At 46.3% G+C, this 12605-nt stretch overlaps 1 protein-coding gene across 1 annotated transcript in view; it reads left to right on the plus strand.

The window, feature by feature from the left end:
* The window catches only part of SMAD4 (SMAD family member 4), a 112078-nt gene that overhangs the window by 87309 nt on the left and 12164 nt on the right, over positions 1–12605 (plus strand). Inside the window, exons 12-13 of the mRNA XM_030192951.1 lie at positions 2445–2583; positions 9259–9949. Coding sequence (XP_030048811.1) covers positions 2445–2583; positions 9259–9470 — 351 coding nt within the window. The 3' untranslated portion in view covers positions 9471–9949. The remainder of the gene's footprint in view (positions 1–2444; positions 2584–9258; positions 9950–12605) is intronic.

A 12605-nucleotide genomic window follows, 5' to 3' on the forward strand; every position in this document is an offset into this window, starting at 1 on the left:
CATGGGAAGGGGTGTAGGGAAGGACGAGCGTGGAGAGATACTGGGGAGCAGCAGAGTGAGTACATTTATAGGTTAGTAGAAGAAGTTTGAATAGGATGCGAAAACGGAAGCGACTTGAGGAGAGGGGTAGTATGAGTAAAGCGACCCTGGCGGAAGACGAGACGGGCAGCAGAGTTTTGAACCGACTGGAGAGGGGAGAGGTGACTAAGTGGGAGGCCAGCAAGAAGCAGATTGCAGTAGTCCAAACGAGAGGTGACAAGGGTGTGGATGAGGGTTTTGGTAGAGTGCTCGGAAAGAAAGGGGCGGATTTTACGGATGCTGTAAAGAAAGAAACGACAGGTCTTGGCGATCTGCTGGATATGAGTAGAGAAGGACAGAGAAGAGTCAAAGATGACCAAACGGTTAGGATATAGTGCCTCTAATGTAGGTAGAGTCGTCGTGCTCCAAAAAACGCTGTCGGTACAGCGTTTTTTGGAGCACGACGACGACTCTACCTACAGTAGAGGTACTGCATCCTAACTGGATCACTACAGACAATCTCGACTTTCTGTTTATAAGCGAAACCTGGATTCATGACCTCAAAGACCCCATAATTATAGAACTATGCCCTCCAGGGTGCAAAATCACCCATTGGACAAGGAACGGAAAAAGAGTAGGAGGCATAGCTATAATCTATAGATCCCAATTCACCGTCACAATAACAGCCGAATCCATACTTCCTCAACTTGAAATTGCCTCAGTTAGAATCAACCACCCAACCCTACAGGACCACCTAAACCTTATCCTGTTCTACAGACCACCAGGCAATTGGCAAGATTGCCAAACACACTTTATGGATTTCATATCAAACACGTGTCTCTACCCAAAACCTTCTTATAGCAGGTGACATCAACCTCCACCTTGAAGAGACTAACTTAACAAACGTGAGTGAATGCAAAGACTTCCTTCTACTATGGGAGCTTCAGTGGCCAAACATGCAACCCACCCATATTGAAGGACACACACTAGACATAATTACATACAAATTCTCACATGAACTAAATCTCACACTAAAAAAAAACCCCAAAATGGACAGCCATTCCATGGTCCGATCACTACAAAGTGAACCTCTCCCTTCACTGGCGAACAAAATATTCACAACACAAACAAGAGCAATCAACCTATACCATGAGAGGCAAAATAGACCCATTAATTTTTTGGCAACCATTCTATGAAAATGAATGGATAACACCAACAGAGTCACCCCAATTTCTCCATGATTGGGACAACAGATGCAAAATCATATTAGACAACATAGCACCACTCCAAACCAGAACCTCACATAGAAAAAACTCAATACCATGGTTTAATGAAGAACTGAAAGAACTAAAAACATAAGTCAGAAGACTAGAACGAGCATGGAATAAGAAAAAAGACGACTCTGCTCTCAACGAATGGAATCAACTATAAAGAAAATACAAATACACCATCAGACATACTAAAAGATCATATTATAAAACTAAAATCGGACCAGGCTACAAGGATACACATAAACTCTTCCAACTCATAAATAATCTACTAAACACCACGCCGGTTACTTCTAACAACATAGATACCCCATCAGCAAACAACCTTGCAAACTACTTCAAAGAGAAAATTATAAAGCTACGAACTATGATACCCAGCAACACAATTGACTATGTAAACCACCTTGAATGTCTAGACCCAATACATGGGGAATATCCAGCAGACCGATCATGGATCAACTTTGACTCACTATCGATCGAAAACATCTTCAGCATCTTTTAGTTTTAAGATTCCACTTACGGCTTTTCTCCTTTCCCAGAGGTACCTGAAGAAAACCTTCTCATCTTGCTTTCCATTTTTTGTTTCTTTTAGCTTTACCTGATATTCTTTTCTACGAAAGTTCCTTCTTTGTGATCACTGGCCTTTTTAGGTCTTATTTTGTGCAGCCATCTCCTTGAAAACCAAAATGACTTTCTTCTTAACATAAAGATCCATCGTCCTTTTTATAGCTCATATCTGTTGGCCCACTGCTTGTAGTAATAGCACAAAGTTTATCGACAGTGACTTAAAAATATTGAAATGCGCTACAAGTGGGTGAACTTTGAATAGGAAAGCAATTATATTTTTAGTAAACTTTTATGCATTTAATTTTTATTTAGATTTCTTACTTTCCCCAATGCAAGCAAAGTTATTTAGGTGAGCTACAAATTCAAGCTTAACTTCACAAAATATATTAGTAAACAAATAGTTGGTGATACTTTTGGTATTTAGGGAATTTTAGGTTTTCACATGTAAGAAGACAAACTATGACCCTTCTTTGAAGGGGAAGCAGTGAATTCCTAAATGGATATACAAGGATTTTCTGTGTATTGTAAAATTTAAACTTTATTGGAATGTTTGTTTTTCATTTTTTACCTTTCCTTTTCTCAATTTTAAAGGTATTTGATTTACGTCAGTGTCATCGCCAAATGCAACAACAGGCTGCAACTGCACAAGTAGCAGCCGCTGCCCAAGCTGCAGCAGTGGCGGGAAACATGCCTGGACCAGGGTCAGTGGGTGGAATTGCCCCAGCTATAAGTAAGTATAGCTCATCTGTTGTAAGTCATTTTGGATGACCTGTATAACTAGATGGCCACCTGGGGGAATTTTAAATAGAATATTCCCTTCTCCTACAGTTATTGGGCAGCCTGCATGAATGAAAAGGAGAAAGCAGTTCAAAAAGAGCGCTTGCCTGTTTCCATCTCTTCCAAACCATTCCCTCTTATTTTGTGGATTCTCCCTTATATACTGCTGGTATTAAGCCTCCTCACCCCACTCTCCAAACAGTTGTTGTCTTCTGACATCACATGGTTCTCAATGTGTTTGAGCCACACTGTGCCCAAATTGCCATGCTGTTTTTTGTGAAATGTGAGACTACGAACAGTATGGCTCAAATTCATTGAGAGTTGCACATGCTAGAAGGCACTGGCTATTTAAGGACAGGCTGATGGAGACTGATATAGAGTGGCGGTAGAGGCAGACTGGAAATGTAATCTGGGAAAGTAGGGGGAGAGTATTTTGGTGTCAAGAGCTGGGGGAGTGGGGAGAGGAATGACCTGTAGGGAGGTATTAGGAGAATAGGGAACAAGCGGGGAGAGGGATGAACTGTATGGAGGTATTAATAGGGAACAATCAGAAGGTGGAGAAAAAGTAGGAATGAGTTGGAGAGGGGAAAGAAGGAACATTGTAGTATGTAGAGGATAGATGAGAAAGAGGACGGAATTATTTGGTGGGCATGAGATAAGTGAGGAGATAGAGTAGTGCAGTAGATTCTAGGCCTGTTTAGATTGTTAAAAACTGTTTTGAGCTTTTTGTAAAAGCTACTCCCAGAATTCTGTGCAACTGCAGAGTACAGAATTTGCACAGAATTCCCTAGTTGTGCAGAATTTAACATGAGACTCTGAGGAGAGCTGGCTAGCTGACTGGTTTCCCTTGCTGTCCCTCCGAGCCTGTGGTTCTGGCTGGTTGGTTCCCCTGCCGCCCCTCCAAGCCCACGGTGCTGGCTGGCTGGTTCCTCTTACGCCCCCAAGTCTTGGTGGGCCCTCCCCGTGGCTACCTGAGCATGCCCTGGTGGTCTAGTGGCGTCTTTGGGGGCAGGAAAGAACCCCACTCTTTTCTGCCTGTTGTTGATGCTTCTTCAAAATGACTGTCGGTACTTCAAGCAGAAAGTTAATTATGTTTCTCCTCAGCCTTTCAGAGGTAGACTTGCTTTTGTATTTTGGATCATTGTCTTGCTGCATAACCCAATTACACTTCAGCTTGAGGTCATAAACAGATGGCTGGACATTCTCCCTTAAGAATTGTCTGGTACACCCCAGAATTCATAGTTCCTTCAATAATGACATGTTTTCCAGGTCCTGAAGCAGTAAAGCATCCTCACACTATCACAGTAACACTCATGTTTTTTGTTGTGACGTTCTTATTGTGGAATACTGTATTTGCTTTACACCAGACATAATGGGATCTGCATTGTCCAAACCATTCCACTTTTGACTTGTCTGCCTATAGAACATTATTTCAAAAAGCTTTGGAATTCCAGGTGTGCGTTTGCAAATATGAGATGAGCATTGATATTATTCTTGGATAGCGGTGATTTCTGCTTTGCTATACTCCCATGAATCCCATTTTTGCTGTCTCTTTATTATTGTGGAGTCATGAACAGTGACCTTAGCTGAGGCTAGAGAGGCCTGTAGTTCTTTGGATGTTCTCCTGGGATGTTCTGTGACTTCCTTGATATGCTGCTGCACCCTTGGAGTAACTTTGACAAGCCAGCCACTCCTGGAAAGTTCACCATTATTCAGATCTTCTCTATTTGGAGATAATGACTTCCACAATGGTTTGGTGGAATCCCAGAGCTTTAGAAATGGCTTTGTAACCCTTTCCAGGCTGATATTTAGCAAATATGTTTCTAATCTCTTCTGGAATTTCCTTTCTCCGAGGACAAGCAGGCTGCTTGTTCTCACTGATGGGTGACGTCCACGGCAGCCCCTCCAATCGGAATCTTCACTAGCAAAGTCCTTTGCTAGTCCTCGCGCGCACCGCGCATGCGCGGCCGTCTTCCCGCCCGAAACCGGCTCGAGCCGGCCAGTCTTCTTTTGTCCGCACTCGGTACGGTCGTGTTTTCGCCGTGTCGAGCCCCGGAAAGTCGACCTCGCGCGTCCTTTTTTCGTTGACGTGTGTTTTCTTCGGAAAATCTTTAAAAAATTGTTGGGAAGTGCTCCGGAAGCCCCCCGGGCTTCGTTTGTCCCTTCCCGTATTTTTCAGTCTTTGCCCCGGTAAGTTTTCTTTCGTCGTCGGGGTAGGCCTCTTTCGGCCTCGGTCGAGATTTTCTCCCTAAAACTTTTTGGTGCTAAAATTCGCCATTTCGGATTTTGATTTCGCCGGCGTGATTTTTCCGCCCATGACATCGAAGCCTTCCAGCGGCTTCAAGAAGTGCACCCAGTGCGCCCGGGTAATCTCGCTCACTGATAGGCACTCGTCGTGTCTTCAGTGTCTGGGGGCCGAGCACCGTCCTCAGAACTGTAGTCTGTGTTCCCTGTTACAAAGGCGGACTCAGGTAGCGAGATTGGCCCAGTGGAACATTTTGTTCTCGGGCTCTTCGTCGGCATCGACACCAAGGTCATCGAGTGCATCGACGTCGTCAGCGTCCAGACCTTCATCCTCGGCCGCCAGTGCATCGAGTGCATCGAGGCATCGGCCCTCTGCATCGGCGCCGAGACATCGGATAGTTGCATCGACGTCGGTGGTACCGGGACCTCGTCTGCTGATGTCGTCGGACGGTGGTGCATCGGGTCAGGAGTGCAGGTGAGGGCTGTCCATTCCCCTGCTGGTGGCGGTGAGCCCTCGGGTGGGTCTCCTCCTACCCTGAGGGCTCCTGCGGTACAGCCCCCCCGAGATCGACCTTCCTCAGTCTCGGCCCCGAGGCAGCGACGGCTGGATTCGACGTCCTCCTCGTCGGTGCCGGGGAGCTCCGGTGACATGCTTCGGAAGAAATCGAAGAAGCATCGACACCGGTCTCCTCCCCGCTGTCGGCACCGAGAGCTCTGGGTCGCCGAGGGATTCGGCACCCAGCAGGCATCGGCACCGAGAGGACCGCTCACCCTCTGTTCAGGAGGTGTCGATGCGCTCCGCTCTGGACAGCCCGGAACAGCCTCCACGCCCGGAACAGGTTCTGACGTCGACGCCTGCATCGACCTCTCATTCCTTTCTCCTGCAGCCACTCTAAACGAGAGCCTCCGGGCCGTTCTCCCAGAGATTCTGGGAGAGCTGTTGCGCCCTACCCCTCCGGTACCGGCGGTGCTTGCGCCTCCGGTACCGTCGAGCGTGGCGCCGGCTGGCCCATCGCCCGGGGTGAGGTCCCCGATGTCGGTACCGCGTGCGGTGCCGACTGCGGCCACCTCCCAGGAAGGCTCCCCGACTACGTCGGCGGAGGGAGCTTCGCCGATGCGGGCGAGGAAGTCTACCTCTCGACGCCCCCATCGTGGACGTGGCTCCACAGAGGCGAGCCGGGCGAGGTTGCAGACACAGGTTCGTGAACTTGTCTGACACCGAAGGTGAGGCCTCGTGGGAAGAAGAGGAAGACCCCAGATATTTCTCTGACGAGGAGTCTGAGGGTCTTCCTTCTGATCCCACTCCCTCCCCTGAAAGACAGCTTTCTCCTCCTGAGAGTCTGTCTTTTGCTTCCTTTGTCCGGGAGATGTCTACGGCCATCCCCTTCCCGGTGGTTGTGGAGGACGAGCCCAGGGCTGAAATGTTTGAGCTCCTGGACTATCCTTCTCCACCTAAGGAAGCGTCCACTGTTCCCTTGCACCATGTCCTGAAAAAGACATTGCTTGCGAACTGGACCAAGCCATTAAGTAATCCCCACATTCCCAAGAAGATCGAGTCCCAGTACCGGATCCATGGGGACCCAGAGCTGATGCGCACCCAGTTGCCTCACGACTCTGGAGTTGTGGATCTGGCCCTAAAGAAGGCTAAGAGTTCTAGGGAGCATGCTTCGGCGCCCCCGGGCAAAGACTCTAGAACCTTAGACTCCTTTGGGAGGAAGGCCTACCATTCCTCTATGCTCGTGGCCAAAATCCAGTCTTACCAGCTCTACACGAGCATACACATGCGGAACAATGTGCGGCAGTTGGCGGGCTTGGTTGATGCGCTCCCCCCTGAGCAAGCCAAGCCTTTTCAGGAGGTGGTCAGGCAGCTGAAGGCGTGCAGAAAATTCCTGGCCAGAGGGGTGTATGACACCTTTGATGTTGCGTCCAGGGCCGCTGCTCAAGGTGTGGTGATGCGCAGGCTCTCATGGCTGCGTGCCTCCGACCTGGAGAATAGACTCCAGCAGCGGATTGCGGACTCGCCTTGCCGTGCGGATAACATTTTTGGAGAGAAGGTCGAGCAGGTGGTAGAGCATCTCCACCAGCGGGACACCGCATTCGACAAGTTCTCCCGCCGGCAGCCTTCAGCCTCTACCTCTACAGGTAGAAGATTTTTTGGGGGAAGGAGGACTGTTCCCTACTTTTCTGGCAAGCGTAGGTACAATCCCCCTTCTCGACAGCCTGCGGCCAAGGCTAAGCCCCAGCGCGCTCGCTCTCGTCAGCAGCGTGCGCCTCAGCAAGGCCCCGTGGCTCCCCAGCAAAAGCAAGGGGCGAGCTTTTGACTGGCTCCAGCAGAGCATAGCCGACATCCAAGTGTCCGTGCCGGGCGACCTGCCGGTCGGGGGGAGGTTGAAAGCTTTTCACCAAAGGTGGCCTCTCATAACCTCCGATCAGTGGGTTCTGCAAATAGTCCGGCAAGGATACACCCTCAATTTGGCCTCAAAACCTCCAAATTGTCCACCGGGAGCTCAGTCTTACAGCTTCCAGCACAAGCAGGTACTTGCAGAGGAACTCTCCGCCCTTCTCAGCGCCAATGCGGTCGAGCCCGTGCCATCCGGGCAAGAAGGGCTGGGATTCTATTGCAGGTACTTCCTTGTAGAAAAGAAAACAGGGGGGATGCGTCCCATCCTAGACCTAAGGGCCCTGAACAAATATCTCGTAAAAGAAAAGTTCAGGATGCTTTCCCTGGGCACCCTACTTCCCATGATTCAGGAAAACGATTGGCTATGCTCTCTGGACTTGAAGGATGCCTACACACACATCCCGATACTGCCAGCTCACAGACAGTATCTGCGATTTCAGCTGGGCACACGTCACTTCCAGTACTGTGTGCTACCCTTTGGGCTCGCCTCTGCGCCCAGGGTGTTCACAAAGTGCTTGGCTGTAGTAGCAGCAGCACTTCGCAGGCTGGGGGTGCACGTCTTCCCATATCTTGACGATTGGCTGGTGAAGAACACGTCTGAGGCAGGAGCCCTGCAGTCCATGCAGATGACTATTCGCCTCCTGGAGCTACTGGGGTTTGTGATAAATTACCCAAAGTCCCATCTTCTCCCAGCACAGAGACTCGAATTCATAGGAGCTCTGCTGGATTCTCGGACGGCTCGCGCCTATTTCCCAGAGACGAGAGCCAACAACTTGTTGTCCCTCGTCTCGCGGGTGCGAACGTCCCAGCAGATCACAGCTCGGCAGATGTTGAGATTGCTGGGCCACATGGCCTCCACAGTTCATGTGACTCCCATGGCCCGCCTTCACATGAGATCTGCTCAATGGACCCTAGCTTCTCAGTGGTTTCAGGCTGCTGGGGATCTAGAAGACGTGATCCACCTGTCCACGAGTTTTCTCGAATCCCTGTATTGGTGGACGATTTGGTCCAATTTGACTCTGGGACGTCCTTTCCAAATTCCTCAGCCACAAAAAGTGCTGACCACGGATGCGTCTCTCCTGGGATGGGGAGCTCATGTCGATGGGCTTCACACCCAAGGAAGCTGGTCCCTCCAGGAACAATCAGCCTGCTGTCCTCGGAGAATACCTTCTACAGGTATGTAGCATTCGCTTTGAGCATGGCACAGCTTTCTTGTGGAAACGTTGTGGTGACCACTTTTGTTGTAATGCTTAATATATACTGAGGTTTAGATTCAACAGGGCTGGCTGAAATCAAGCCCTGCTGTGTTCAATTGTGTGAATCTAATTATCAATTAAATTTGGTCAGTTGGTCGCTTGAGTAACTAAGGGAGCAGTTACTTTTTCACATGGGTGATACGGGTATTGGATAAGTTTGTTCTTTAAATAAATGAAGTAATAATTTATAAAACTGTTATCTGTTTACCCAGGTTCCATTTGTCTAATATTACATTTTGTTTACCATTCAGGTCTTTGTGATATTCATTCTTCAGACATTGTAAAGTTGATGTCAGGGCCAAAGGGGGCAGTAATTTTGGCTGGGCCATCTTAGAAGGAGCCTTGTCTCCCCCCATCTTGAAAGATAAACTTTGGTACATACTACTAGTCTGGGCTGGTCTAGCAGGATTACAAGGAAGGTGAAATTCAATCTTACCTGATTGTATGTAGGAAAGGAAACTAAGAACATAGACATGCTGTCTTCTATAAGGGAAGCTTCACAATCAGAGTATGTTTGTGTGGTAAATAAAATGTAGAAGATATACACAGAGCTTCTGAATCACAGGTTGCAGTTGACTTCGAGTACAGGATCAGTAGATTGTTGTAAAGCAGGGGAGGGGGTAGGCTTGGCAGGATTGAGAAGATAGATGAGAAGCACCTTGGTAACCTAGAATGCACATTTACATGTCTGTACCCACAAATGTTATCCCAGCTCTTTTTCTTTTAGGTCTGTCAGCAGCCGCTGGCATTGGTGTGGATGATCTTCGCAGGCTGTGTATACTCCGGATGAGTTTTGTAAAAGGCTGGGGACCTGATTATCCACGGCAGAGCATCAAGGAAACCCCCTGCTGGATTGAAATTCATTTACACCGAGCTTTGCAGCTTCTTGATGAAGTACTGCATACCATGCCTATCGCAGACCCACAACCTCTGGACTGAGATGCATTCCCTCTTTTTGCCCAATACGTAGTCAGGACAGTAAATTGTAAAATTCTCTTTGTAACCTGAACATATATTTTACTTTTGTTTCATGTAATGCTCTGAAATCAGGTGCAAAATGGTTTGCTGTCTTTTTTTTAATTGGGAGAATCTGTGAATTTGGATAAAGACAGTTTTTGTTTGAAGTTTTTTCCTTCAAACTATCGTTAAACTCTACCTTTTTTTTTTGTGCTGTAACATAAAAGGCCCTGCACAGAATTTGAAACACAAAGTTTACTTTGAAATATTTCTTATAATAATCTTTATACATCTAGAACCCCAATCCCTTAACTTTGTGTGGCTGAGACCAGGATTTCTGAAGGTTTGTTTACATTTTTGAAGAAAATGAACATTTAAAAGTGGACATCTGCACTGGGACCTACTGCATTGTAAACATGGATTTATTTTACCTCTGCAGTTATGTTGACCAGGTTTCTCTGGTAAGTAACTAGTAAAAATCAGTCTATTATCTTCAGTTATGGTGCACTTAGATGGATTGATTTTCATGTATTTTTCTTCATGTGATATCATCAGGAGTAAGACATTCTGATTTAGTGCCAAGGTGAAGAGCAGACAGGTGGGATTCCAGTCAGAGCAGATATGCACCTGCAGTCCACTGGTGGTATTTTTATGAGGTGGCATGAAGCAGTGTAAAACACATATAGGAGAGATTTTTAGCACATTGGTAATTTTATAAATCCTTTTTATTTAATTTAATAACAGCATTTGTATCCTGCTTACCGTATTTTTTAGACTATAAGACGCACCGGACCATAAGACGCACCTAGGTTTTAGAGGAGGGAAATAGGAAAAAAAAATTTTTCATTTTTCCCTCCTCTAAAACCTAGGTGCTCCGGTGCGTCTTGTCCGAGTTCGGGATCGCCGTCCCCCCGGCCCTGTCACCATTTCTCCCTACTCACGTCACGCGATCTTCCCTGGTGGTCTAGTGACGTCGGGGCAGGAAAGAGCCCCCTCTTTCCTGCCCAGCGCGCTGCTCTCCGTCCTCCTGTATGCTGCCTGACGGTCTCGGCGAGATTCAAAATGGCCGCCGAGAATTGAAGTCTCGGCGGCCATTTTGAATCTCGCCGAGACCGTCAGGCTGCATACAGGAGGACGGAGAGCAGCGCGCTGGGCAGGAAAGAGGGGGCTCTTTCCTGCCCCGACGTCACTAGACCACCAGGGAAGATCGCGTGACGTGAGTAGGGAGAAGTGGTGACAGGGCCGGGGGGAGGGCGATCCCGAACTCGGGGGGAGGGAGGGAAATTGCTACCTTCGGACTATAAGACGCACCCCCCATTTTCCTCCCAAATTTGGATGGAAAAAAGTGCGTCTTATAGTCCGAAAAATATGGTAACCACCAAGTTCTAAGTGTGTAACAAAGAAAAGTTTCCTCAAAATCATACAACGTATAAAAATGAGTCAAAACTAGAAAGTATAAACATGATTATGAAAACGTACAATAAGTACAGCAATTAAAAGAGGTTACACTGGAATAAGTTTTTACAGCTCATCAAAAACTCATGTGTAATGTTTCTGACTTCAGATGGTAGTGTTCCAGAGCTCTCATAACCTTGCCGAATAGTGTACTCTTTGGTACTGACCAATCGGCAGCAATTAGCTGATGGTAGTGCAAGTAATAATTCCTTTCAAGATCACAGGTGATGTAATGGTCTATAAGTGGTTACTAAATTTATCAATATCTTGGATTTAGACCATGCAAGATCTCAAAAATAAGTCAAAGCTTTAAAATAAATTCTTTATTTATTACATTTGTATCCCGCGCTTTCCCTCACATGGCAGGCTCAATGCGGCTTACATAGTAACAATATAAAGAATTACAAAGTCGAAAGAAGAATATACAATTTGTAATAAACGTAATAATGGGGTTAACGGATAAGTAAATTGAACATAGGAGGAATTGGGTGCAGAAGGAAAAGAGCGTTAGGAGGTAGGCGTAGGAAGATGGAAAGGAATTGATATGTGATAGCAATAAGGCTAATGGGACACATGGTCAATGTATAACAAATCGTCGGTAAGAATCATGTGGGCAGGCTTTAGTTAAGTTGAATCGTTAGGGCAGGCTTTCTTGAAGAGATGACTTCAGTGCTTTTTCTTGCTTGAATAGGTAGCCAGTGTAATTCACGCAAAAACAGTGTTGCATGGTCAAATCTATTTCCTTGTAAAATCAATTTAGCGGCTACATTTTGTAAGACCTGAAGTCTTTGCAACTGTTTAGCTGGCAAGCCTAACAAACATATATTACAATAAATTTCTAAAAAAAAAAACCCAAAACAAACCAAAAAAACCCTTAATCTACCCAATAATTTCAACTTGATCAACTTTTGCACCAGTTTACATAAGTTTCCATGGTTAAGCTGGCATCCAGCCATACACCTAAAAGCTTTATTTCAGATTCAACACTATATCAGCATCATGCTGTCGTACCACATCCATACTCCCAGTCAAATTACTTACACCATCAGAAAAAGAATTCCCTTTTTTTGGATGTACCCATAAAACATTTGTTTTATCAGGGTTAATCTTCAGAAAATGTTGAGACATCCAGGAGAAAATTTCTATAAAAACATCATCTGTCAATTAAAATCTGATAAAATGGGGAACAGCAGCAGCACAATGTCATCTGCATAAGAAAAATATTCTATATTTCTTTGTAACAACAAACCTAATTCACTCGTGTATAGGTTGAAAAGAATGGGGGATAGTGGAGATCCTTGAGGAACACCCTGTCTCGTACACCATGGATCAGAAAATCCATCTAGCCAAAAAACCTACAAGGATCACTTTTTCAAAAAATCTCCGAACCACTTCTACACATTACTTCCCACCCCCACCTCTCCCAGCTTGCATAGTAGTACATCATGGTTCACTAAATCAAATGATGCGTACAAGTATAATTGCATCAAAAAAACCTCTATCCTTTTATCAAAATTACCCCGGAGAAGTAGATACCAGTGCCGAAAGTACTGTCTCCATGCTGAATATGGTCGAAAAGCAAACTGACAAGATCTAACAGATCAAAATGATGCTGCAGTTGTAAAATCACTATAGCTTCCATCACTTTTGTCATTGTAGGAA

The sequence above is a fragment of the Microcaecilia unicolor genome, chromosome 2 (genome assembly GCF_901765095.1).
Source record: "Microcaecilia unicolor chromosome 2, aMicUni1.1, whole genome shotgun sequence".
NCBI lineage: Eukaryota > Metazoa > Chordata > Amphibia > Gymnophiona > Siphonopidae > Microcaecilia > Microcaecilia unicolor.